Below are 26,570 nucleotides of genomic sequence, written 5' to 3'. Positions count from 1 at the left end.
GACTGAAGTGACTTAGCCGCAGCAGCAGCAGCAGGAGCCGGACAGTATGCTATTGGGAATACAACAACACACACAGATCCAGATCGATGGAATAAAGTTGAGGGTCCAGACACAGACCCCAGCATCCATGCTCAACTCATCTCTGACACAGAAGGGGAGAATATCCAAATGGGAACAAGAAAGCCTCTTCAATACATGTCCATGGGAAAACCAGACAGCTACATCTGAAGAACGCTATTGGTTTTGATCTCAGACCACCTCAATATCGGGGAAAACCTCACCCTAAAGGCTGATGTCATGAGATAGCTAGAAAGAAGCGTAGGTCAAAGGCTCCTTAACATCAGAGTCTCCTTGCCATTTGCTGGGCGGAGGTAGAAATGGGTCTCTTCAAGTAAGGGAAAGAGGTACACGAAGTACACCAATGGGTTTCCATCCAATGGAACCTCTTCACAACAGAGAAGCTAAGCAAGCATTCACAAATGCAAAAGAGAGGAAACGGAACACGAGAGACTCCTTGCAAGTGGTGTATCTGAGAAGGGGTTCATATGGAAAGAGACGAAGAATGCACAGCACTCAGATTCCAAGAAACACCACCACCACCCTTGACCCTTCCCCCATGACCAACTCCGACCTAAAGCCTTTCTCTCCCTCTAACCTATCCCTAAAACATAACCCTCATCTAATCATATACATGTGCATTCCTAGCATCCATCCGTCCACACACGAGAGAGAAAGAGGAAGACACAGACTGAATTGAGAAAGGAAAAGAGAGGGACACAGCCAGAGAGAGACACGGAACCAAAGAGAGGAAAGGAGTCGATGGTCCAGACTTTTCATCAATCTGTCTCGAAGGTAGAAGCAATGACAGCGCCCATCCACCCCAGAAGGGGGAAAAGGACGGAAGGTTTGGAGAGGAAAAGACAAGAACGCAGGGAGCCATTAGAAGCTCAGCCACCCGCAGAAGCCGAGCTGGGACACTTGAACAGAATCTCAATGGAAACAGAGGACCAGAAAGTTGGCCACTCTTTTCTATAAGAGAGGGAGACCTTCGAGTCTTCCTTTCGGTCCTCCAACTTGGATGCGGGGTCTCAAAACAGTCAGGAGGGGGAGTGCCTTTTCCTGGGTACCACGGCACATCCAGGCCTCGTTCTGCCCCATTCTGTGCTGTGTCAGCCCAGGAAGGAATCTTTCTTTCTGAAGTCTCAGCGCACACGCTCCACGTGATATCGGCCCCAGGTGGAAAGGCATGGAGCTGCTCGTAGGCCGACAGACCTAGGAAGCAGATGGGAGAATGACCGCCACTCTGCAGATGGAGAGACTGGGGAAACCCTGAGGGGCATATGCTTGTCCAGGGCCACACCACTTATGAGAAGAAGGAGCCTGGTCTGAGAGCAGCGGGGCCCTCGGAGCTCAGGCCCTGGCTGCACCCAGGCCTCCCCAGGGCTGTCGGCTGGGCTGGGTGGGTGTCACTGTGCCTGCACATGGCTTAAGGGTGGTGGTCGAGCAGTCAGAAACCCAGGGATTCCCTTGGGAAGTTTTGGGGAAGGGACCTCAGCACGAACCCCAGGAAATGATGTCACCTGCCGGCAACAGAACCCAACAGAACCCGCAACCCGGGTATCCAGGCCTCGAGAGCGGAGAGGAGCCCCCAGCCAGATCACTTGCTGCCGAGATGTTCTGCTGTTTGCCCCTGCCCAGAGGCCGGGGCCTCAGGAGAGCTCACAGGCAGTGTGCGTGGGCACCCTGTCGACGTTGGCTCAGGGCACCCCCGAGACGCCTCTGGCCCTTTGCCCGGAGAAACAGAAAGGTAACACGGGGAGCCCCAGGCCGGGCCAGGCCACCTCTCCCATGCCACCCGGAAACACCGGGTCCTTTGCCTGTGTGTGTGGATGCGGGTTTCTCGGGGTGTGTCTCCCTCAAGGAAGCCCAGGTGGATGTGGGGTCAGAAGCCTGCGGACAAGTTGTGTCCACACCCCAGGGGAGAGCATGCTGGGCGGGATGGGGAGAGTGCGGGCAGGGCCGGCCGCCCAGGCTGACCTCACACCCTCAGGTGGGTCTCTTTCCTCCCGGGTGGGGATCTGAGCAGACACACGTCTCTGACCCTTCTGGGCAGAGAAGTTCGAGCAGGCCGAAGCAGCGGCTCCACTGGCCAGGCCCAGCTCGGAAAACTCCCAGCATGGCTGGCTGACGGTCACTGTCGTTGCAGAGCTTCCCACGTGATGAGGCCGAGGACGGGGACACCCCATCCAGCTCCCGGAGGGAGGGGTCGGAGCACCACCCCCCCGCCCGTGAGGCCCAGTGCAGGCTCCAGGTGAGCGTGCCCACGGAGGCATCAGCCCCACCGGGGGCGAAGCGGAGGCGGGGAAGGCCTGCTGCCGAGACACCGCCCAGGATACACCCGGCGGCCCAGTCTGAGGCTGCCACGGAGCTCAGCACACCCGGCTCTGACCCAGAGTCCCGAGAACCCCGGCCTCTGAGGCAGCAGGAGGACCTGGAGCCCAGCACGCCAGAGCACAGAGGTGAGGACGCTGGGGCTGGTGTACGGGAGTGTGTGCGGAGGGGGTGCTGAGCTACACAGGGACGAGTCCCCGAAAGCTGCTGCTGGGCCTGCAGCAAGCGCTGGCCTCACACCCCCCGCCCCCCATCTTGCACACTTCAGTCCCAAAAGACATCCGACCCTGGGTATTCTTTGGGAATCTCTTGGAAGCTTTCTGTCCCGGGATACGCACATGCCAAGGCTGGCCTGCGGGCAAACGATGCTTCTCCCACAGCTCTAGCACTGGCCTCCAACTGGAACCAGGCTCCACTTCCCAGACCTGTCCCTACAGAGGTGGTGGCTCCAGGTGCAGGACCCAGGGATCCACCGAGGGCAGATGGAGAACCGAGACTTGCCCTCGCAGAGACACCAGGCCAGCTGGGTACTGGCCAGCACACCGGGCAGATCGGATCTCCGTGCCTGCAGGACCCCCAGCCCCAGGCACTGATGTCCCACCCCCTCAGCCAGAACCTCCACCTCCACGTGCACCTCTACCTGCTCGGCCTTTGGCAGGAGAACCCGAGGCAGAGGAGGAGTCACCGCCTCGGCAGGGAGAGCCTGCCCTGGCTCCCGCGCAACACCCAGACGCCCACGATGACTCACCCACCCCTGCAGGGAGAACGAGCCCCCGCTCTGGACAGAGACCCAGAGCCCTTGCCGGAAACACCACGTCCAGGGGAGCGGTCGGCTCTGCAGCCTCCATCCCTGTCTGCTCACCGTGGACGCCGTCAACTCGGTCTGCCCCCAGGGGACATGGAGTTCCTTTCCCCCGAACTGCTTTGCATTTGGTTTGTTTCCACCTTTCTGGTGATGTTTTCTTTTTTGCGTGGTTTCCTGTATTTTTGTTGGTTAAGTTGGGATTAGTAAACTTTTTCATCATTGTTGCAATTTGGGAACACTGTTGTGTAACTCTGGTGATACTGTGTTACCATCACCACTTTGTAGTTTCAGACCCGTTCCATCTTTATGCCCCACCCCCCAACAAAGCCTGGATTCAAGGCAAGCACGCCCTGTTCATCCCTCCGCCCGATCCTGAACACAGTTTCATCTTTTCCTTCTGCATTCCTTCCTATATTCTTGGTGTCCCCAATCAATGACTCTCAGTGAAATGACTGAAGGAGTTTTTTTCGGACGCTCCACCTACTGTAAGACTCCACTGGAGAGTTCTCATGTTTATGTCCTTTGAACTAGCCTTTGATAGCTGAAAGGACGTTGTACGTCCTTTCAAGATACCATGTGCCAAACGAAGCCCTTTTGGCAAATGCCATCATTATCTCCAGGCAGGCATTGCTGTTTGAAGGGTGCCATCTCAGCCAGAAGGCAGAGGCTGAGCTCCTCTTGTTGCACCAGCTCCCAAAAGAAGCCAAGAAAGGGAGCTGGAACAACAAACCACCCCAACGCCCAGGAAAGCGTTCTTCATGACAGAAGGCTAGAAAATGACCCAACATCCTTGTGGCCCAGAACCCCTCTAGAAATTCACTGTTCCATAAAAAAGAGAAACAGATGGGAAGTTCCAAGGAGAGGCAATGCCCATGGCCAGTGTATTTTAGAGACGGCCTGACCGCTCCGGGGAAGACACGCACTGACAGAACCCCTTGGGAAACAGCCGTGATAGTCCTCACTGTCGTAAGGGATTCCTCTGGGGACAACCTGCCCTGGGCACCACACGAGGGAGCAGACCGGCTTCTCTTCCTCTGCCCCCACACCATTCACTCATGAAGGCAGCTCAGGTGTTCTCATGCCCTGCCTGCCTGCCTGCCTGGCTCATCCGTGAGCTGTGACCACCTCCAGGACAGGACTCCACCTTCTGCTCTCTGTGTACCGTGAATCTGCACACAGTGGGCTTTCAGAACCTTAGGAGACTTGAGCCATTCCCACTCGAGCCAGAACCCTCCCCAGGAAGGAAAACAGCTGTGGAGTCCTTTTGGCCCCAGCACTGGTTCCGAAACCCTGGCGGCTCCTAGAGCCTCTACGGTGTGAAGAGGGAGGTCCCTTTTGACAGAGCTTTCCGGCCGTCAGATCTAAGCTGCTGTTTCACTGTCAGCTGTGTCTCTTCCGTTGCAGTGTTGCAGGTGGGCCACGCTGCTCCAAAGGAGCTCACAAGCTGAGTTTCAAGGGAGGTATTGAGAGGACAGGGATGGCTACAACGTGCTGCAAACTGAGTGAGGGTCCCCACAATCCTCAGCAAAGGTGTGTGGTGTGCAAGTGGGGAGTAGAGGGCCCCCAAGTTCCAAAGGAAGGGAGGTACTCGGGAGCTAAAGCCCTTGGCTGCTGTGGTAGCAGCTGCAGATGGCAGCTCGTCCACAGTGCACTTCGAATGAGGTCATATGAGCGGGACTCTGGAAATGGCTCCGAAATCCAGAGAAAGGGGTCAGGGTATGTGGGAATCCGGCGGGGGTGGGGGGTGGATGAAGGAAGGTGTCCTTCCTCTCTCCAGTGCAATTTGGTTTGGTGAGTCTCAAAGCTACCAGATGGCACTTCCCAAGTCAGGCCCCCGCAGGAATCAGGGTGGGCTGCATGCCTCGGCCCCTGCCACAGGGACAAGCCACACCAGTGGCCTCCCTGAGCTCCAATGGCCGGATCTGGGGGTTCTGTCTGGGTGCACACCTGCTTGTTCTGGCCAAGTTCCCCGCTTCTCTGAGCACCAGCTTCAACCTCTCGAATGAGGACATCGATTGCTACCTTGGCACGTTACTCTCTTCATCCTGTGAAGACTCATTAGGCTTATCCTACAATTACTAGCTGGCCCGAGGAGATATCTCCTGAATCCAGATTAAGCTGGAGTCTCCCAGGCTCATCTGGCATGTCTTCCCTGAAGTCTGCCAAAACCCACACCCTTGCGTTTCCAGGGACTCCCCTTAGCCAGCTGGGCAGAAAACCCAGCATGTTTCAAACAAGCTGACAGACAAGCGGGAGAGGACTCACGGGCAGACGGCTTCCCTCAGGTCTCGGGTGGAGCTCTGGGACCACAGCAGCAACAGGCCATCCCAGTCCCTGGGCTCAGCAGCGCCCTCATTCTCACGCCGGCGGCTCTGCCCTGAGGGGAGCAGGAAGGTCACCAACTGCCGCAGGCGGACCTCACGCCCCTCCCACTTATGGAGCCTGACCTCCCCCGGCCCCACCCCTTCCCCTACCCCAGCAGGACGAGAGCTCCTCTTCCCCTGGCTTCTAACGTGAGGCCCGGCCCTGGGCCCCGATTGGGCACTGCCCCAGTCCGGAGCCAATCACAGTGGCCAAGGAGGTGGAAGGCACCGATTGGCCAGGGCCAGGTCATGTGACCATACTCCCCAGGAAACTCAAATATTACCAAGATTCCCTAAGAAACCAATGAACAAAATTATCCAGTAAAGGCAAACCGTACTTTTTAATGAGGCCAAAGTCACAGAAAAAAAAAAAAAAAAAGCTTCACAATGAAGTGCTCAAGGAAGCTACAAAATAAACTTTCAAAAAAGTTTAGTAGTTTTTTTAATAGGGTGACGGAGAGCTATACCTATCCCATATATGTGAATTTAGGTTTAAACTAGATTTCCCTTGGCTATTTTATAAGACAAAAAAACCCACATCACCCCCTTTTACTCCCCCCCACACCCAAAAAGTGTTTTAATCTATTGAATTTTTGTGTCCTCAGTTGTGTCTGATTCACGGCAACTCACGATCTCTACACAGCCAGGCTCTTCCGTCCATGGAATTCAGGGCAATTTTTTCTGTCACAGTAAATGCCCACCCTGGGTGATCCAAACGGAAGGGCTCAGAGGCTCCTGAGAGACTAACTCCTTTCAGCTGAGCACAGAGCTGGCTCCTCACTGGGATGCCTGTGGCCTGGGGCTCCCAGAGGGGAGAGCAGCACTCGCCCCACCGTGTGGTCACTGCTGGAAGTGCAGGCTGCTCCTCACTCCCCCTTGACAGTGTCCCTGAGGGCAGAACAGTGTGAAGTTAATCAAGGTGGAAACGCAAACTCCAATGCAAGCAAACTTCCCTCAAGGTCTCCAATACCACTCAGGAACAGGGTATTGGAAACTGCAGGGGATGACATGAATGAAGATGGAGACTTGACACCTTACACCGAGTTCACTTCCAGTTATCCCTAGACAAACACTCCATGAAAACTTGTCACAAATCTAGAGGAACAATGAGCCGAAACCGGACACGTGCTTTGAGTCTTCACACACAAAACTAAAAGGCAGTCCACAAAAAAAACCAGGAGAATACAGTGGACTTTGCAAAATCAAAGATATCTACTGTGGGAAAGACCTCAGTACAAAAGCAAAAGACAGGTCACACATCGCGAGACGAATGAGTGGAAACACAAAGCTTATCAAGGATGTGTCTCCAAACAGACAAAGAACACCAACACAACAAGCCTGTGAAAACTAGGGAAAGGTCTGAAGGGACACCAGACTGAGGAAGACACACACAGAGTATCCCGGATGATGTCCAGCACTGAGGGCCTGAAGAATCAACAGTCTAGTTGTACCTCCTCAGGCCTGTGTGACCCTGGGTGAGGCCTCTGTTTCCCGGTGGCTCTGAGAGATGGACAGGGAGGAAGGGGAAGAGAAATCACTTGCATTTCTAATACTCACAGCAAAGTCTTCCAATGAGAAGGGAATTATCACCCCCACTGACAATGCCATTCACTGAAGTGATCCCCACGGGTCCATCTAACCCAGAAGGGAAGGAAGGACCTGTTCTCACAAAACGGCGAGAGATGGAAGAAGGAAGATCAAGCCCACACCAATCCCTGGAAAGAGAAGCTGTGCTCAGGGCTTGAAAGAATTCCTATTTGGAAAATGATATCCCAGCCCCACAAGGCAATCCACAGCTTCGATGCTATTCCTCCCAAAATGCCAATGCATTTTCGCACCCAACCAAGAATTGCAAAAGGGGTACGGAAACAGAAAAGAGCCTAAATTGTCAATACAATCCGACGAAAAAGCCCCGATACGGACATCCAAGGTTGTGTGAAAGGAAATTAGACGACCAAACTAGGATCCTCAGGAGAGTATCGGAGAAGGCAATGGCGACCCACTCCAGTACTCTTGCCTGGAAAATGCCCTGGACGGAGGAGCCTGGTAGGCTGCAGGCCATGGGGTCGCGCAGAGTCAGACACGACTGAAGTGACTTAGCCGCAGCAGCAGCAGCAGGAGCCGGACAGTATGCTATTGGGAATACAACAACACACACAGATCCAGATCGATGGAATAAAGTTGAGGGTCCAGACACAGACCCCAGCATCCATGCTCAACTCATCTCTGACACAGAAGGGGAGAATATCCAAATGGGAACAAGAAAGCCTCTTCAATACATGTCCATGGGAAAACCAGACAGCTACATCTGAAGAACGCTATTGGTTTTGATCTCAGACCACCTCAATATCGGGGAAAACCTCACCCTAAAGGCTGATGTCATGAGATAGCTAGAAAGAAGCGTAGGTCAAAGGCTCCTTAACATCAGAGTCTCCTTGCCATTTGCTGGGCGGAGGTAGAAATGGGTCTCTTCAAGTAAGGGAAAGAGGTACACGAAGTACACCAATGGGTTTCCATCCAATGGAACCTCTTCACAACAGAGAAGCTAAGCAAGCATTCACAAATGCAAAAGAGAGGAAACGGAACACGAGAGACTCCTTGCAAGTGGTGTATCTGAGAAGGGGTTCATATGGAAAGAGACGAAGAATGCACAGCACTCAGATTCCAAGAAACACCACCACCACCCTTGACCCTTCCCCCATGACCAACTCCGACCTAAAGCCTTTCTCTCCCTCTAACCTATCCCTAAAACATAACCCTCATCTAATCATATACATGTGCATTCCTAGCATCCATCCGTCCACACACGAGAGAGAAAGAGGAAGACACAGACTGAATTGAGAAAGGAAAAGAGAGGGACACAGCCAGAGAGAGACACGGAACCAAAGAGAGGAAAGGAGTCGATGGTCCAGACTTTTCATCAATCTGTCTCGAAGGTAGAAGCAATGACAGCGCCCATCCACCCCAGAAGGGGGAAAAGGACGGAAGGTTTGGAGAGGAAAAGACAAGAACGCAGGGAGCCATTAGAAGCTCAGCCACCCGCAGAAGCCGAGCTGGGACACTTGAACAGAATCTCAATGGAAACAGAGGACCAGAAAGTTGGCCACTCTTTTCTATAAGAGAGGGAGACCTTCGAGTCTTCCTTTCGGTCCTCCAACTTGGATGCGGGGTCTCAAAACAGTCAGGAGGGGGAGTGCCTTTTCCTGGGTACCACGGCACATCCAGGCCTCGTTCTGCCCCATTCTGTGCTGTGTCAGCCCAGGAAGGAATCTTTCTTTCTGAAGTCTCAGCGCACACGCTCCACGTGATATCGGCCCCAGGTGGAAAGGCATGGAGCTGCTCGTAGGCCGACAGACCTAGGAAGCAGATGGGAGAATGACCGCCACTCTGCAGATGGAGAGACTGGGGAAACCCTGAGGGGCATATGCTTGTCCAGGGCCACACCACTTATGAGAAGAAGGAGCCTGGTCTGAGAGCAGCGGGGCCCTCGGAGCTCAGGCCCTGGCTGCACCCAGGCCTCCCCAGGGCTGTCGGCTGGGCTGGGTGGGTGTCACTGTGCCTGCACATGGCTTAAGGGTGGTGGTCGAGCAGTCAGAAACCCAGGGATTCGCTTGGGAAGTTTTGGGGAAGGGACCTCAGCACGAACCCCAGGAAATGATGTCACCTGCCGGCAACAGAACCCAACAGAACCCGCAACCCGGGTATCCAGGCCTCGAGAGCGGAGAGGAGCCCCCAGCCAGATCACTTGCTGCCGAGATGTTCTGCTGTTTGCCCCTGCCCAGAGGCCGGGGCCTCAGGAGAGCTCACAGGCAGTGTGCGTGGGCACCCTGTCGACGTTGGCTCAGGGCACCCCCGAGACGCCTCTGGCCCTTTGCCCGGAGAAACAGAAAGGTAACACGGGGAGCCCCAGGCCGGGCCAGGCCACCTCTCCCATGCCACCCGGAAACACCGGGTCCTTTGCCTGTGTGTGTGGATGCGGGTTTCTCGGGGTGTGTCTCCCTCAAGGAAGCCCAGGTGGATGTGGGGTCAGAAGCCTGCGGACAAGTTGTGTCCACACCCCAGGGGAGAGCATGCTGGGCGGGATGGGGAGAGTGCGGGCAGGGCCGGCCGCCCAGGCTGACCTCACACCCTCAGGTGGGTCTCTTTCCTCCCGGGTGGGGATCTGAGCAGACACACGTCTCTGACCCTTCTGGGCAGAGAAGTTCGAGCAGGCCGAAGCAGCGGCTCCACTGGCCAGGCCCAGCTCGGAAAACTCCCAGCATGGCTGGCTGACGGTCACTGTCGTTGCAGAGCTTCCCACGTGATGAGGCCGAGGACGGGGACACCCCATCCAGCTCCCGGAGGGAGGGGTCGGAGCACCACCCCCCCGCCCGTGAGGCCCAGTGCAGGCTCCAGGTGAGCGTGCCCACGGAGGCATCAGCCCCACCGGGGGCGAAGCGGAGGCGGGGAAGGCCTGCTGCCGAGACACCGCCCAGGATACACCCGGCGGCCCAGTCTGAGGCTGCCACGGAGCTCAGCACACCCGGCTCCGACCCAGAGTCCCGAGAACCCCGGCCTCTGAGGCAGCAGGAGGACCTGGAGCCCAGCACGCCAGAGCACAGAGGTGAGGACGCTGGGGCTGGTGTACGGGAGTGTGTGCGGAGGGGGTGCTGAGCTACACAGGGACGAGTCCCCGAAAGCTGCTGCTGGGCCTGCAGCAAGCGCTGGCCTCACACCCCCCGCCCCCCATCTTGCACACTTCAGTCCCAAAAGACATCCGACCCTGGGTATTCTTTGGGAATCTCTTGGAAGCTTTCTGTCCCGGGATACGCACATGCCAAGGCTGGCCTGCGGGCAAACAATGCTTCTCCCACAGCTCTAGCACTGGCCTCCAACTGGAACCAGGCTCCACTTCCCAGACCTGTCCCTACAGAGGTGGTGGCTCCAGGTGCAGGACCCAGGGATCCACCGAGGGCAGATGGAGAACCGAGACTTGCCCTCGCAGAGACACCAGGCCAGCTGGGTACTGGCCAGCACACCGGGCAGATCGGATCTCCGTGCCTGCAGGACCCCCAGCCCCAGGCACTGATGTCCCACCCCCTCAGCCAGAACCTCCACCTCCACGTGCACCTCTACCTGCTCGGCCTTTGGCAGGAGAACCCGAGGCAGAGGAGGAGTCACCGCCTCGGCAGGGAGAGCCTGCCCTGGCTCCCGCGCAACACCCAGACGCCCACGATGACTCACCCACCCCTGCAGGGAGAACGAGCCCCCGCTCTGGACAGAGACCCAGAGCCCTTGCCGGAAACACCACGTCCAGGGGAGCGGTCGGCTCTGCAGCCTCCATCCCTGTCTGCTCACCGTGGACGCCGTCAACTCGGTCTGCCCCCAGGGGACATGGAGTTCCTTTCCCCCGAACTGCTTTGCATTTGGTTTGTTTCCACCTTTCTGGTGATGTTTTCTTTTTTGCGTGGTTTCCTGTATTTTTGTTGGTTAAGTTGGGATTAGTAAACTTTTTCATCATTGTTGCAATTTGGGAACACTGTTGTGTAACTCTGGTGATACTGTGTTACCATCACCACTTTGTAGTTTCAGACCCGTTCCATCTTTATGCCCCACCCCCCAACAAAGCCTGGATTCAAGGCAAGCACGCCCTGTTCATCCCTCCGCCCGATCCTGAACACAGTTTCATCTTTTCCTTCTGCATTCCTTCCTATATTCTTGGTGTCCCCAATCAATGACTCTCAGTGAAATGACTGAAGGAGTTTTTTTCGGACGCTCCACCTACTGTAAGACTCCACTGGAGAGTTCTCATGTTTATGTCCTTTGAACTAGCCTTTGATAGCTGAAAGGACGTTGTACGTCCTTTCAAGATACCATGTGCCAAACGAAGCCCTTTTGGCAAATGCCATCATTATCTCCAGGCAGGCATTGCTGTTTGAAGGGTGCCATCTCAGCCAGAAGGCAGAGGCTGAGCTCCTCTTGTTGCACCAGCTCCCAAAAGAAGCCAAGAAAGGGAGCTGGAACAACAAACCACCCCAACGCCCAGGAAAGCGTTCTTCATGACAGAAGGCTAGAAAATGACCCAACATCCTTGTGGCCCAGAACCCCTCTAGAAATTCACTGTTCCATAAAAAAGAGAAACAGATGGGAAGTTCCAAGGAGAGGCAATGCCCATGGCCAGTGTATTTTAGAGACGGCCTGACCGCTCCGGGGAAGACACGCACTGACAGAACCCCTTGGGAAACAGCCGTGATAGTCCTCACTGTCGTAAGGGATTCCTCTGGGGACAACCTGCCCTGGGCACCACACGAGGGAGCAGACCGGCTTCTCTTCCTCTGCCCCCACACCATTCACTCATGAAGGCAGCTCAGGTGTTCTCATGCCCTGCCTGCCTGCCTGCCTGGCTCATCCGTGAGCTGTGACCACCTCCAGGACAGGACTCCACCTTCTGCTCTCTGTGTACCGTGAATCTGCACACAGTGGGCTTTCAGAACCTTAGGAGACTTGAGCCATTCCCACTCGAGCCAGAACCCTCCCCAGGAAGGAAAACAGCTGTGCAGTCCTTTTGGCCCCAGCACTGGTTCCGAAACCCTGGCGGCTCCTAGAGCCTCTACGGTGTGAAGAGGGAGGTCCCTTTTGACAGAGCTTTCCGGCCGTCAGATCTAAGCTGCTGTTTCACTGTCAGCTGTGTCTCTTCCGTTGCAGTGTTGCAGGTGGGCCACGCTGCTCCAAAGGAGCTCACAAGCTGAGTTTCAAGGGAGGTATTGAGAGGACAGGGATGGCTACAACGTGCTGCAAACTGAGTGAGGGTCCCCACAATCCTCAGCAAAGGTGTGTGGTGTGCAAGTGGGGAGTAGAGGGCCCCCAAGTTCCAAAGGAAGGGAGGTACTCGGGAGCTAAAGCCCTTGGCTGCTGTGGTAGCAGCTGCAGATGGCAGCTCGTCCACAGTGCACTTCGAATGAGGTCATATGAGCGGGACTCTGGAAATGGCTCCGAAATCCAGAGAAAGGGGTCAGGGTATGTGGGAATCCGGCGGGGGTGGGGGGTGGATGAAGGAAGGTGTCCTTCCTCTCTCCAGTGCAATTTGGTTTGGTGAGTCTCAAAGCTACCAGATGGCACTTCCCAAGTCAGGCCCCCGCAGGAATCAGGGTGGGCTGCATGCCTCGGCCCCTGCCACAGGGACAAGCCACACCAGTGGCCTCCCTGAGCTCCAATGGCCGGATCTGGGGGTTCTGTCTGGGTGCACACCTGCTTGTTCTGGCCAAGTTCCCCGCTTCTCTGAGCACCAGCTTCAACCTCTCGAATGAGGACATCGATTGCTACCTTGGCACGTTACTCTCTTCATCCTGTGAAGACTCATTAGGCTTATCCTACAATTACTAGCTGGCCCGAGGAGATATCTCCTGAATCCAGATTAAGCTGGAGTCTCCCAGGCTCATCTGGCATGTCTTCCCTGAAGTCTGCCAAAACCCACACCCTTGCGTTTCCAGGGACTCCCCTTAGCCAGCTGGGCAGAAAACCCAGCATGTTTCAAACAAGCTGACAGACAAGCGGGAGAGGACTCACGGGCAGACGGCTTCCCTCAGGTCTCGGGTGGAGCTCTGGGACCACAGCAGCAACAGGCCATCCCAGTCCCTGGGCTCAGCAGCGCCCTCATTCTCACGCCGGCGGCTCTGCCCTGAGGGGAGCAGGAAGGTCACCAACTGCCGCAGGCGGACCTCACGCCCCTCCCACTTATGGAGCCTGACCTCCCCCGGCCCCACCCCTTCCCCTACCCCAGCAGGACGAGAGCTCCTCTTCCCCTGGCTTCTAACGTGAGGCCCGGCCCTGGGCCCCGACTGGGCACTGCCCCAGTCCGGAGCCAATCACAGTGGCCAAGGAGGTGGAAGGCACCGATTGGCCAGGGCCAGGTCATGTGACCATACTCCCCAGGAAACTCAAATATTACCAAGATTCCCTAAGAAACCAATGAACAAAATTATCCAGTAAAGGCAAACCGTACTTTTTAATGAGGCCAAAGTCACAGAAAAAAAAAAAAAAAAAGCTTCACAATGAAGTGCTCAAGGAAGCTACAAAATAAACTTTCAAAAAAGTTTAGTAGTTTTTTTAATAGGGTGACGGAGAGCTATACCTATCCCATATATGTGAATTTAGGTTTAAACTAGATTTCCCTTGGCTATTTTATAAGACAAAAAAACCCACATCACCCCCTTTTACTCCCCCCCACACCCAAAAAGTGTTTTAATCTATTGAATTTTTGTGTCCTCAGTTGTGTCTGATTCACGGCAACTCACGATCTCTACACAGCCAGGCTCTTCCGTCCATGGAATTCAGGGCAATTTTTTCTGTCACAGTAAATGCCCACCCTGGGTGATCCAAACGGAAGGGCTCAGAGGCTCCTGAGAGACTAACTCCTTTCAGCTGAGCACAGAGCTGGCTCCTCACTGGGATGCCTGTGGCCTGGGGCTCCCAGAGGGGAGAGCAGCACTCGCCCCACCGTGTGGTCACTGCTGGAAGTGCAGGCTGCTCCTCACTCCCCCTTGACAGTGTCCCTGAGGGCAGAACAGTGTGAAGTTAATCAAGGTGGAAACGCAAACTCCAATGCAAGCAAACTTCCCTCAAGGTCTCCAATACCACTCAGGAACAGGGTATTGGAAACTGCAGGGGATGACATGAATGAAGATGGAGACTTGACACCTTACACCGAGTTCACTTCCAGTTATCCCTAGACAAACACTCCATGAAAACTTGTCACAAATCTAGAGGAACAATGAGCCGAAACCGGACACGTGCTTTGAGTCTTCACACACAAAACTAAAAGGCAGTCCACAAAAAAAACCAGGAGAATACAGTGGACTTTGCAAAATCAAAGATATCTACTGTGGGAAAGACCTCAGTACAAAAGCAAAAGACAGGTCACACATCGCGAGACGAATGAGTGGAAACACAAAGCTTATCAAGGATGTGTCTCCAAACAGACAAAGAACACCAACACAACAAGCCTGTGAAAACTAGGGAAAGGTCTGAAGGGACACCAGACTGAGGAAGACACACACAGAGTATCCCGGATGATGTCCAGCACTGAGGGCCTGAAGAATCAACAGTCTAGTTGTACCTCCTCAGGCCTGTGTGACCCTGGGTGAGGCCTCTGTTTCCCGGTGGCTCTGAGAGATGGACAGGGAGGAAGGGGAAGAGAAATCACTTGCATTTCTAATACTCACAGCAAAGTCTTCCAATGAGAAGGGAATTATCACCCCCACTGACAATGCCATTCACTGAAGTGATCCCCACGGGTCCATCTAACCCAGAAGGGAAGGAAGGACCTGTTCTCACAAAACGGCGAGAGATGGAAGAAGGAAGATCAAGCCCACACCAATCCCTGGAAAGAGAAGCTGTGCTCAGGGCTTGAAAGAATTCCTATTTGGAAAATGATATCCCAGCCCCACAAGGCAATCCACAGCTTCGATGCTATTCCTCCCAAAATGCCAATGCATTTTCGCACCCAACCAAGAATTGCAAAAGGGGTACGGAAACAGAAAAGAGCCTAAATTGTCAATACAATCCGACGAAAAAGCCCCGATACGGACATCCAAGGTTGTGTGAAAGGAAATTAGACGACCAAACTAGGATCCTCAGGAGAGTATCGGAGAAGGCAATGGCGACCCACTCCAGTACTCTTGCCTGGAAAATGCCCTGGACGGAGGAGCCTGGTAGGCTGCAGGCCATGGGGTCGCGCAGAGTCAGACACGACTGAAGTGACTTAGCCGCAGCAGCAGCAGCAGGAGCCGGACAGTATGCTATTGGGAATACAACAACACACACAGATCCAGATCGATGGAATAAAGTTGAGGGTCCAGACACAGACCCCAGCATCCATGCTCAACTCATCTCTGACACAGAAGGGGAGAATATCCAAATGGGAACAAGAAAGCCTCTTCAATACATGTCCATGGGAAAACCAGACAGCTACATCTGAAGAACGCTATTGGTTTTGATCTCAGACCACCTCAATATCGGGGAAAACCTCACCCTAAAGGCTGATGTCATGAGATAGCTAGAAAGAAGCGTAGGTCAAAGGCTCCTTAACATCAGAGTCTCCTTGCCATTTGCTGGGCGGAGGTAGAAATGGGTCTCTTCAAGTAAGGGAAAGAGGTACACGAAGTACACCAATGGGTTTCCATCCAATGGAACCTCTTCACAACAGAGAAGCTAAGCAAGCATTCACAAATGCAAAAGAGAGGAAACGGAACACGAGAGACTCCTTGCAAGTGGTGTATCTGAGAAGGGGTTCATATGGAAAGAGACGAAGAATGCACAGCACTCAGATTCCAAGAAACACCACCACCACCCTTGACCCTTCCCCCATGACCAACTCCGACCTAAAGCCTTTCTCTCCCTCTAACCTATCCCTAAAACATAACCCTCATCTAATCATATACACGTGCATTCCTAGCATCCATCCGTCCACACACGAGAGAGAAAGAGGAAGACACAGACTGAATTGAGAAAGGAAAAGAGAGGGACACAGCCAGAGAGAGACACGGAACCAAAGAGAGGAAAGGAGTCGATGGTCCAGACTTTTCATCAATCTGTCTCGAAGGTAGAAGCAATGACAGCGCCCATCCACCCCAGAAGGGGGAAAAGGACGGAAGGTTTGGAGAGGAAAAGACAAGAACGCAGGGAGCCATTAGAAGCTCAGCCACCCGCAGAAGCCGAGCTGGGACACTTGAACAGAATCTCAATGGAAACAGAGGACCAGAAAGTTGGCCACTCTTTTCTATAAGAGAGGGAGACCTTCGAGTCTTCCTTTCGGTCCTCCAACTTGGATGCGGGGTCTCAAAACAGTCAGGAGGGGGAGTGCCTTTTCCTGGGTACCACGGCACATCCAGGCCTCGTTCTGCCCCATTCTGTGCTGTGTCAGCCCAGGAAGGAATCTTTCTTTCTGAAGTCTCAGCACACACGCTCCACGTGATATCGGCCCCAGGTGGAAAGGCATGGAGCTGCTCGTAGGCCGACAGACCTAGGAAGCAGATGGGAGAATGACCGCCACTCTGCAGATGGAGAGACTGGGGAAACCCTGAGGGGCATATGCTTGTCCAGGGCCACACCACTTATGAGAAGAAGGAGCCTGGTCTGAGAGCAGCGGGGCCCTCGGAGCTCAGGCCCTGGCTGCACCCAGGCCTCCCCAGGGCTGTCGGCTGGGCTGGGTGGGTGTCACTGTGCCTGCACATGGCTTAAGGGTGGTGGTCGAGCAGTCAGAAACCCAGGGATTCGCTTGGGAAGTTTTGGGGAAGGGACCTCAGCACGAACCCCAGGAAATGATGTCACCTGCCGGCAACAGAACCCAACAGAACCCGCAACCCGGGTATCCAGGCCTCGAGAGCGGAGAGGAGCCCCCAGCCAGATCACTTGCTGCCGAGATGTTCTGCTGTTTGCCCCTGCCCAGAGGCCGGGGCCTCAGGAGAGCTCACAGGCAGTGTGCGTGGGCACCCTGTCGACGTTGGCTCAGGGCACCCCCGAGACGCCTCTGGCCCTTTGCCCGGAGAAACAGAAAGGTAACACGGGGAGCCCCAGGCCGGGCCAGGCCACCTCTCCCATGCCACCCGGAAACACCGGGTCCTTTGCCTGTGTGTGTGGATGCGGGTTTCTCGGGGTGTGTCTCCCTCAAGGAAGCCCAGGTGGATGTGGGGTCAGAAGCCTGCGGACAAGTTGTGTCCACACCCCAGGGGAGAGCATGCTGGGCGGGATGGGGAGAGTGCGGGCAGGGCCGGCCGCCCAGGCTGACCTCACACCCTCAGGTGGGTCTCTTTCCTCCCGGGTGGGGATCTGAGCAGACACACGTCTCTGACCCTTCTGGGCAGAGAAGTTCGAGCAGGCCGAAGCAGCGGCTCCACTGGCCAGGCCCAGCTCGGAAAACTCCCAGCATGGCTGGCTGACGGTCACTGTCGTTGCAGAGCTTCCCACGTGATGAGGCCGAGGACGGGGACACCCCATCCAGCTCCCGGAGGGAGGGGTCGGAGCACCACCCCCCCGCCCGTGAGGCCCAGTGCAGGCTCCAGGTGAGCGTGCCCACGGAGGCATCAGCCCCACCGGGGGCGAAGCGGAGGCGGGGAAGGCCTGCTGCCGAGACACCGCCCAGGATACACCCGGCGGCCCAGTCTGAGGCTGCCACGGAGCTCAGCACACCCGGCTCCGACCCAGAGTCCCGAGAACCCCGGCCTCTGAGGCAGCAGGAGGACCTGGAGCCCAGCACGCCAGAGCACAGAGGTGAGGACGCTGGGGCTGGTGTACGGGAGTGTGTGCGGAGAGGGTGCTGAGCTACACAGGGACGAGTCCCCGAAAGCTGCTGCTGGGCCTGCAGCAAGCGCTGGCCTCACACCCCCCGCCCCCCATCTTGCACACTTCAGTCCCAAAAGACAGCCGACCCTGGGTATTCTTTGGGAATCTCTTGGAAGCTTTCTGTCCCGGGATACGCACATGCCAAGGCTGGCCTGCGGGCAAACGATGCTTCTCCCACAGCTCTAGCACTGGCCTCCAACTGGAACCAGGCTCCACTTCCCAGACCTGTCCCTACAGAGGTGGTGGCTCCAGGTGCAGGACCCAGGGATCCACCGAGGGCAGATGGAGAACCGAGACTTGCCCTCGCAGAGACACCAGGCCAGCTGGGTACTGGCCAGCACACCGGGCAGATCGGATCTCCGTGCCTGCAGGACCCCCAGCCCCAGGCACTGATGTCCCACCCCCTCAGCCAGAACCTCCACCTCCACGTGCACCTCTACCTGCTCGGCCTTTGGCAGGAGAACCCGAGGCAGAGGAGGAGTCACCGCCTCGGCAGGGAGAGCCTGCCCTGGCTCCCGCGCAACACCCAGACGCCCACGATGACTCACCCACCCCTGCAGGGAGAACGAGCCCCCGCTCTGGACAGAGACCCAGAGCCCTTGCCGGAAACACCACGTCCAGGGGAGCGGTCGGCTCTGCAGCCTCCATCCCTGTCTGCTCACCGTGGACGCCGTCAACTCGGTCTGCCCCCAGGGGACATGGAGTTCCTTTCCCCCGAACTGCTTTGCATTTGGTTTGTTTCCACCTTTCTGGTGATGTTTTCTTTTTTGCGTGGTTTCCTGTATTTTTGTTGGTTAAGTTGGGATTAGTAAACTTTTTCATCATTGTTGCAATTTGGGAACACTGTTGTGTAACTCTGGTGATACTGTGTTACCATCACCACTTTGTAGTTTCAGACCCGTTCCATCTTTATGCCCCACCCCCCAACAAAGCCTGGATTCAAGGCAAGCACGCCCTGTTCATCCCTCCGCCCGATCCTGAACACAGTTTCATCTTTTCCTTCTGCATTCCTTCCTATATTCTTGGTGTCCCCAATCAATGACTCTCAGTGAAATGACTGAAGGAGTTTTTTTCGGACGCTCCACCTACTGTAAGACTCCACTGGAGAGTTCTCATGTTTATGTCCTTTGAACTAGCCTTTGATAGCTGAAAGGACGTTGTACGTCCTTTCAAGATACCATGTGCCAAACGAAGCCCTTTTGGCAAATGCCATCATTATCTCCAGGCAGGCATTGCTGTTTGAAGGGTGCCATCTCAGCCAGAAGGCAGAGGCTGAGCTCCTCTTGTTGCACCAGCTCCCAAAAGAAGCCAAGAAAGGGAGCTGGAACAACAAACCACCCCAACGCCCAGGAAAGCGTTCTTCATGACAGAAGGCTAGAAAATGACCCAACATCCTTGTGGCCCAGAACCCCTCTAGAAATTCACTGTTCCATAAAAAAGAGAAACAGATGGGAAGTTCCAAGGAGAGGCAATGCCCATGGCCAGTGTATTTTAGAGACGGCCTGACCGCTCCGGGGAAGACACGCACTGACAGAACCCCTTGGGAAACAGCCGTGATAGTCCTCACTGTCGTAAGGGATTCCTCTGGGGACAACCTGCCCTGGGCACCACACGAGGGAGCAGACCGGCTTCTCTTCCTCTGCCCCCACACCATTCACTCATGAAGGCAGCTCAGGTGTTCTCATGCCCTGCCTGCCTGCCTGCCTGGCTCATCCGTGAGCTGTGACCACCTCCAGGACAGGACTCCACCTTCTGCTCTCTGTGTACCGTGAATCTGCACACAGTGGGCTTTCAGAACCTTAGGAGACTTGAGCCATTCCCACTCGAGCCAGAACCCTCCCCAGGAAGGAAAACAGCTGTGCAGTCCTTTTGGCCCCAGCACTGGTTCCGAAACCCTGGCGGCTCCTAGAGCCTCTACGGTGTGAAGAGGGAGGTCCCTTTTGACAGAGCTTTCCGGCCGTCAGATCTAAGCTGCTGTTTCACTGTCAGCTGTGTCTCTTCCGTTGCAGTGTTGCAGGTGGGCCACGCTGCTCCAAAGGAGCTCACAAGCTGAGTTTCAAGGGAGGTATTGAGAGGACAGGGATGGCTACAACGTGCTGCAAACTGAGTGAGGGTCCCCACAATCCTCAGCAAAGGTGTGTGGTGTGCAAGTGGGGAGTAGAGGGCCCCCAAGTTCCAAAGGAAGGGAGGTACTCGGGAGCTAAAGCCCTTGGCTGCTGTGGTAGCAGCTGCAGATGGCAGCTCGTCCACAGTGCACTTCGAATGAGGTCATATGAGCGGGACTCTGGAAATGGCTCCGAAATCCAGAGAAAGGGGTCAGGGTATGTGGGAATCCGGCGGGGGTGGGGGGTGGATGAAGGAAGGTGTCCTTCCTCTCTCCAGTGCAATTTGGTTTGGTGAGTCTCAAAGCTACCAGATGGCACTTCCCAAGTCAGGCCCCCGCAGGAATCAGGGTGGGCTGCATGCCTCGGCCCCTGCCACAGGGACAAGCCACACCAGTGGCCTCCCTGAGCTCCAATGGCCGGATCTGGGGGTTCTGTCTGGGTGCACACCTGCTTGTTCTGGCCAAGTTCCCCGCTTCTCTGAGCACCAGCTTCAACCTCTCGAATGAGGACATCGATTGCTACCTTGGCACGTTACTCTCTTCATCCTGTGAAGACTCATTAGGCTTATCCTACAATTACTAGCTGGCCCGAGGAGATATCTCCTGAATCCAGATTAAGCTGGAGTCTCCCAGGCTCATCTGGCATGTCTTCCCTGAAGTCTGCCAAAACCCACACCCTTGCGTTTCCAGGGACTCCCCTTAGCCAGCTGGGCAGAAAACCCAGCATGTTTCAAACAAGCTGACAGACAAGCGGGAGAGGACTCACGGGCAGACGGCTTCCCTCAGGTCTCGGGTGGAGCTCTGGGACCACAGCAGCAACAGGCCATCCCAGTCCCTGGGCTCAGCAGCGCCCTCATTCTCACGCCGGCGGCTCTGCCCTGAGGGGAGCAGGAAGGTCACCAACTGCCGCAGGCGGACCTCACGCCCCTCCCACTTATGGAGCCTGACCTCCCCCGGCCCCACCCCTTCCCCTACCCCAGCAGGACGAGAGCTCCTCTTCCCCTGGCTTCTAACGTGAGGCCCGGCCCTGGGCCCCGACTGGGCACTGCCCCAGTCCGGAGCCAATCACAGTGGCCAAGGAGGTGGAAGGCACCGATTGGCCAGGGCCAGGTCATGTGACCATACTCCCCAGGAAACTCAAATATTACCAAGATTCCCTAAGAAACCAATGAACAAAATTATCCAGTAAAGGCAAACCGTACTTTTTAATGAGGCCAAAGTCACAGAAAAAAAAAAAAAAAAGCTTCACAATGAAGTGCTCAAGGAAGCTACAAAATAAACTTTCAAAAAAGTTTAGTAGTTTTTTTAATAGGGTGACGGAGAGCTATACCTATCCCATATATGTGAATTTAGGTTTAAACTAGATTTCCCTTGGCTATTTTATAAGACAAAAAAACCCACATCACCCCCTTTTACTCCCCCCCACACCCAAAAAGTGTTTTAATCTATTGAATTTTTGTGTCCTCAGTTGTGTCTGATTCACGGCAACTCACGATCTCTACACAGCCAGGCTCTTCCGTCCATGGAATTCAGGGCAATTTTTTCTGTCACAGTAAATGCCCACCCTGGGTGATCCAAACGGAAGGGCTCAGAGGCTCCTGAGAGACTAACTCCTTTCAGCTGAGCACAGAGCTGGCTCCTCACTGGGATGCCTGTGGCCTGGGGCTCCCAGAGGGGAGAGCAGCACTCGCCCCACCGTGTGGTCACTGCTGGAAGTGCAGGCTGCTCCTCACTCCCCCTTGACAGTGTCCCTGAGGGCAGAACAGTGTGAAGTTAATCAAGGTGGAAACGCAAACTCCAATGCAAGCAAACTTCCCTCAAGGTCTCCAATACCACTCAGGAACAGGGTATTGGAAACTGCAGGGGATGACATGAATGAAGATGGAGACTTGACACCTTACACCGAGTTCACTTCCAGTTATCCCTAGACAAACATTCCATGAAAACTTGTCACAAATCTAGAGGAACAATGAGCCGAAACCGGACACGTGCTTTGAGTCTTCACACACAAAACTAAAAGGCAGTCCACAAAAAAAACCAGGAGAATACAGTGGACTTTGCAAAATCAAAGATATCTACTGTGGGAAAGACCTCAGTACAAAAGCAAAAGACAGGTCACACATCGCGAGACGAATGAGTGGAAACACAAAGCTTATCAAGGATGTGTCTCCAAACAGACAAAGAACACCAACACAACAAGCCTGTGAAAACTAGGGAAAGGTCTGAAGGGACACCAGACTGAGGAAGACACACACAGAGTATCCCGGATGATGTCCAGCACTGAGGGCCTGAAGAATCAACAGTCTAGTTGTACCTCCTCAGGCCTGTGTGACCCTGGGTGAGGCCTCTGTTTCCCGGTGGCTCTGAGAGATGGACAGGGAGGAAGGGGAAGAGAAATCACTTGCATTTCTAATACTCACAGCAAAGTCTTCCAATGAGAAGGGAATTATCACCCCCACTGACAATGCCATTCACTGAAGTGATCCCCACGGGTCCATCTAACCCAGAAGGGAAGGAAGGACCTGTTCTCACAAAACGGCGAGAGATGGAAGAAGGAAGATCAAGCCCACACCAATCCCTGGAAAGAGAAGCTGTGCTCAGGGCTTGAAAGAATTCCTATTTGGAAAATGATATCCCAGCCCCACAAGGCAATCCACAGCTTCGATGCTATTCCTCCCAAAATGCCAATGCATTTTCGCACCCAACCAAGAATTGCAAAAGGGGTACGGAAACAGAAAAGAGCCTAAATTGTCAATACAATCCGACGAAAAAGCCCCGATACGGACATCCAAGGTTGTGTGAAAGGAAATTAGACGACCAAACTAGGATCCTCAGGAGAGTATCGGAGAAGGCAATGGCGACCCACTCCAGTACTCTTGCCTGGAAAATGCCCTGGACGGAGGAGCCTGGTAGGCTGCAGGCCATGGGGTCGCGCAGAGTCAGACACGACTGAAGTGACTTAGCCGCAGCAGCAGCAGCAGGAGCCGGACAGTATGCTATTGGGAATACAACAACACACACAGATCCAGATCGATGGAATAAAGTTGAGGGTCCAGACACAGACCCCAGCATCCATGCTCAACTCATCTCTGACACAGAAGGGGAGAATATCCAAATGGGAACAAGAAAGCCTCTTCAATACATGTCCATGGGAAAACCAGACAGCTACATCTGAAGAACGCTATTGGTTTTGATCTCAGACCACCTCAATATCGGGGAAAACCTCACCCTAAAGGCTGATGTCATGAGATAGCTAGAAAGAAGCGTAGGTCAAAGGCTCCTTAACATCAGAGTCTCCTTGCCATTTGCTGGGCGGAGGTAGAAATGGGTCTCTTCAAGTAAGGGAAAGAGGTACACGAAGTACACCAATGGGTTTCCATCCAATGGAACCTCTTCACAACAGAGAAGCTAAGCAAGCATTCACAAATGCAAAAGAGAGGAAACGGAACACGAGAGACTCCTTGCAAGTGGTGTATCTGAGAAGGGGTTCATATGGAAAGAGACGAAGAATGCACAGCACTCAGATTCCAAGAAACACCACCACCACCCTTGACCCTTCCCCCATGACCAACTCCGACCTAAAGCCTTTCTCTCCCTCTAACCTATCCCTAAAACATAACCCTCATCTAATCATATACACGTGCATTCCTAGCATCCATCCGTCCACACACGAGAGAGAAAGAGGAAGACACAGACTGAATTGAGAAAGGAAAAGAGAGGGACACAGCCAGAGAGAGACACGGAACCAAAGAGAGGAAAGGAGTCGATGGTCCAGACTTTTCATCAATCTGTCTCGAAGGTAGAAGCAATGACAGCGCCCATCCACCCCAGAAGGGGGAAAAGGACGGAAGGTTTGGAGAGGAAAAGACAAGAACGCAGGGAGCCATTAGAAGCTCAGCCACCCGCAGAAGCCGAGCTGGGACACTTGAACAGAATCTCAATGGAAACAGAGGACCAGAAAGTTGGCCACTCTTTTCTATAAGAGAGGGAGACCTTCGAGTCTTCCTTTCGGTCCTCCAACTTGGATGCGGGGTCTCAAAACAGTCAGGAGGGGGAGTGCCTTTTCCTGGGTACCACGGCACATCCAGGCCTCGTTCTGCCCCATTCTGTGCTGTGTCAGCCCAGGAAGGAATCTTTCTTTCTGAAGTCTCAGCGCACACGCTCCACGTGATATCGGCCCCAGGTGGAAAGGCATGGAGCTGCTCGTAGGCCGACAGACCTAGGAAGCAGATGGGAGAATGACCGCCACTCTGCAGATGGAGAGACTGGGGAAACCCTGAGGGGCATATGCTTGTCCAGGGCCACACCACTTATGAGAAGAAGGAGCCTGGTCTGAGAGCAGCGGGGCCCTCGGAGCTCAGGCCCTGGCTGCACCCAGGCCTCCCCAGGGCTGTCGGCTGGGCTGGGTGGGTGTCACTGTGCCTGCACATGGCTTAAGGGTGGTGGTCGAGCAGTCAGAAACCCAGAGATTCCCTTGGGAAGTTTTGGGGAAGGGACCTCAGCACGAACCCCAGGAAATGATGTCACCTGCCGGCAACAGAACCCAACAGAACCCGCAACCCGGGTATCCAGGCCTCGAGAGCGGAGAGGAGCCCCCAGCCAGATCACTTGCTGCCGAGATGTTCTGCTGTTTGCCCCTGCCCAGAGGCCGGGGCCTCAGGAGAGCTCACAGGCAGTGTGCGTGGGCACCCTGTCGACGTTGGCTCAGGGCACCCCCGAGACGCCTCTGGCCCTTTGCCCGGAGAAACAGAAAGGTAACACGGGGAGCCCCAGGCCGGGCCAGGCCACCTCTCCCATGCCACCCGGAAACACCGGGTCCTTTGCCTGTGTGTGTGGATGCGGGTTTCTCGGGGTGTGTCTCCCTCAAGGAAGCCCAGGTGGATGTGGGGTCAGAAGCCTGCGGACAAGTTGTGTCCACACCCCAGGGGAGAGCATGCTGGGCGGGATGGGGAGAGTGCGGGCAGGGCCGGCCGCCCAGGCTGACCTCACACCCTCAGGTGGGTCTCTTTCCTCCCGGGTGGGGATCTGAGCAGACACACGTCTCTGACCCTTCTGGGCAGAGAAGTTCGAGCAGGCCGAAGCAGCGGCTCCACTGGCCAGGCCCAGCTCGGAAAACTCCCAGCATGGCTGGCTGACGGTCACTGTCGTTGCAGAGCTTCCCACGTGATGAGGCCGAGGACGGGGACACCCCATCCAGCTCCCGGAGGGAGGGGTCGGAGCACCACCCCCCCGCCCGTGAGGCCCAGTGCAGGCTCCAGGTGAGCGTGCCCACGGAGGCATCAGCCCCACCGGGGGCGAAGCGGAGGCGGGGAAGGCCTGCTGCCGAGACACCGCCCAGGATACACCCGGCGGCCCAGTCTGAGGCTGCCACGGAGCTCAGCACACCCGGCTCCGACCCAGAGTCCCGAGAACCCCGGCCTCTGAGGCAGCAGGAGGACCTGGAGCCCAGCACGCCAGAGCACAGAGGTGAGGACGCTGGGGCTGGTGTACGGGAGTGTGTGCGGAGGGGGTGCTGAGCTACACAGGGACGAGTCCCCGAAAGCTGCTGCTGGGCCTGCAGCAAGCGCTGGCCTCACACCCCCCGCCCCCCATCTTGCACACTTCAGTCCCAAAAGACATCCGACCCTGGGTATTCTTTGGGAATCTCTTGGAAGCTTTCTGTCCCGGGATACGCACATGCCAAGGCTGGCCTGCGGGCAAACGATGCTTCTCCCACAGCTCTAGCACTGGCCTCCAACTGGAACCAGGCTCCACTTCCCAGACCTGTCCCTACAGAGGTGGTGGCTCCAGGTGCAGGACCCAGGGATCCACCGAGGGCAGATGGAGAACCGAGACTTGCCCTCGCAGAGACACCAGGCCAGCTGGGTACTGGCCAGCACACCGGGCAGATCGGATCTCCGTGCCTGCAGGACCCCCAGCCCCAGGCACTGATGTCCCACCCCCTCAGCCAGAACCTCCACCTCCACGTGCACCTCTACCTGCTCGGCCTTTGGCAGGAGAACCCGAGGCAGAGGAGGAGTCACCGCCTCGGCAGGGAGAGCCTGCCCTGGCTCCCGCGCAACACCCAGACGCCCACGATGACTCACCCACCCCTGCAGGGAGAACGAGCCCCCGCTCTGGACAGAGACCCAGAGCCCTTGCCGGAAACACCACGTCCAGGGGAGCGGTCGGCTCTGCAGCCTCCATCCCTGTCTGCTCACCGTGGACGCCGTCAACTCGGTCTGCCCCCAGGGGACATGGAGTTCCTTTCCCCCGAACTGCTTTGCATTTGGTTTGTTTCCACCTTTCTGGTGATGTTTTCTTTTTTGCGTGGTTTCCTGTATTTTTGTTGGTTAAGTTGGGATTAGTAAACTTTTTCATCATTGTTGCAATTTGGGAACACTGTTGTGTAACTCTGGTGATACTGTGTTACCATCACCACTTTGTAGTTTCAGACCCGTTCCATCTTTATGCCCCACCCCCCAACAAAGCCTGGATTCAAGGCAAGCACGCCCTGTTCATCCCTCCGCCCGATCCTGAACACAGTTTCATCTTTTCCTTCTGCATTCCTTCCTATATTCTTGGTGTCCCCAATCAATGACTCTCAGTG

The 26,570-nt window shown here is 55.4% G+C and overlaps 4 protein-coding genes across 4 annotated transcripts; all 4 read left to right on the top strand.

Annotated features, from left to right (window-relative positions):
- The first annotated feature begins 1,621 nt into the window (after positions 1-1,621).
- On the top strand, positions 1,622-3,432 carry LOC145517219 (uncharacterized). The gene is made up of 3 exons (XM_081519488.1): positions 1,622-1,807; positions 2,207-2,519; positions 2,772-3,432. Exons 1-3 carry the CDS (start codon positions 1,673-1,675, stop codon positions 3,398-3,400), a joined length of 1,077 nt encoding a protein of 358 aa, XP_081375614.1. The 5' UTR covers positions 1,622-1,672; the 3' UTR covers positions 3,401-3,432.
- Positions 3,433-8,827: 5,395 nt separating this feature from the next.
- LOC145517110 (uncharacterized) lies at positions 8,828-11,067 on the top strand. Its single transcript, XM_081519369.1, has 3 exons — positions 8,828-9,450; positions 9,850-10,162; positions 10,415-11,067. Exons 1-3 carry the CDS (start codon positions 9,214-9,216, stop codon positions 11,041-11,043), a joined length of 1,179 nt encoding a protein of 392 aa, XP_081375495.1. The 5' UTR covers positions 8,828-9,213; the 3' UTR covers positions 11,044-11,067.
- Positions 11,068-16,900: 5,833 nt separating this feature from the next.
- On the top strand, positions 16,901-18,707 carry LOC145517196 (uncharacterized). Its single transcript, XM_081519463.1, has 3 exons — positions 16,901-17,093; positions 17,493-17,805; positions 18,058-18,707. Exons 1-3 carry the CDS (start codon positions 16,959-16,961, stop codon positions 18,684-18,686), a joined length of 1,077 nt encoding a protein of 358 aa, XP_081375589.1. The 5' UTR covers positions 16,901-16,958; the 3' UTR covers positions 18,687-18,707.
- A 5,839-nt stretch (positions 18,708-24,546) lies between these two features.
- On the top strand, positions 24,547-26,352 carry LOC145517274 (uncharacterized). The gene is made up of 3 exons (XM_081519550.1): positions 24,547-24,735; positions 25,135-25,447; positions 25,700-26,352. Exons 1-3 carry the CDS (start codon positions 24,601-24,603, stop codon positions 26,326-26,328), a joined length of 1,077 nt encoding a protein of 358 aa, XP_081375676.1. The 5' UTR covers positions 24,547-24,600; the 3' UTR covers positions 26,329-26,352.
- Positions 26,353-26,570: the final 218 nt, after the last annotated feature.

This window comes from Giraffa tippelskirchi, chromosome 8 (assembly GCF_054371585.1).
Source record: "Giraffa tippelskirchi isolate mGirTip1 chromosome 8, T2T-mGirTip1v1.2.pri, whole genome shotgun sequence".
Classification (NCBI taxonomy): Eukaryota; Metazoa; Chordata; class Mammalia; order Artiodactyla; family Giraffidae; genus Giraffa; species Giraffa tippelskirchi.
This window is presented reverse-complemented; position numbering and strand designations above follow the sequence as displayed.

Bases quoted from the DNA above. Each gene is read 5' to 3' on its own strand.
- LOC145517110 (XM_081519369.1), top strand. From the start codon at position 9,214: ATGATGTCACCTGCCGGCAACAGAACCCAACAGAACCCGCAACCCGGG. The intron at 9,451-9,849 runs GTAACACGGGGA...CTGTCGTTGCAG, and splicing joins TTGCCCGGAGAAACAGAAAG to AGCTTCCCACGTGATGAGGC. The intron at 10,163-10,414 runs GTGAGGACGCTG...CTTCTCCCACAG, and splicing joins CAGCACGCCAGAGCACAGAG to CTCTAGCACTGGCCTCCAAC.
- LOC145517219 (XM_081519488.1), top strand. From the start codon at position 1,673: ATGTTCTGCTGTTTGCCCCTGCCCAGAGGCCGGGGCCTCAGGAGAGCT. The intron at 1,808-2,206 runs GTAACACGGGGA...CTGTCGTTGCAG, and splicing joins TTGCCCGGAGAAACAGAAAG to AGCTTCCCACGTGATGAGGC. The intron at 2,520-2,771 runs GTGAGGACGCTG...CTTCTCCCACAG, and splicing joins CAGCACGCCAGAGCACAGAG to CTCTAGCACTGGCCTCCAAC.
- LOC145517274 (XM_081519550.1), top strand. From the start codon at position 24,601: ATGTTCTGCTGTTTGCCCCTGCCCAGAGGCCGGGGCCTCAGGAGAGCT. The intron at 24,736-25,134 runs GTAACACGGGGA...CTGTCGTTGCAG, and splicing joins TTGCCCGGAGAAACAGAAAG to AGCTTCCCACGTGATGAGGC. The intron at 25,448-25,699 runs GTGAGGACGCTG...CTTCTCCCACAG, and splicing joins CAGCACGCCAGAGCACAGAG to CTCTAGCACTGGCCTCCAAC.
- LOC145517196 (XM_081519463.1), top strand. From the start codon at position 16,959: ATGTTCTGCTGTTTGCCCCTGCCCAGAGGCCGGGGCCTCAGGAGAGCT. The intron at 17,094-17,492 runs GTAACACGGGGA...CTGTCGTTGCAG, and splicing joins TTGCCCGGAGAAACAGAAAG to AGCTTCCCACGTGATGAGGC. The intron at 17,806-18,057 runs GTGAGGACGCTG...CTTCTCCCACAG, and splicing joins CAGCACGCCAGAGCACAGAG to CTCTAGCACTGGCCTCCAAC.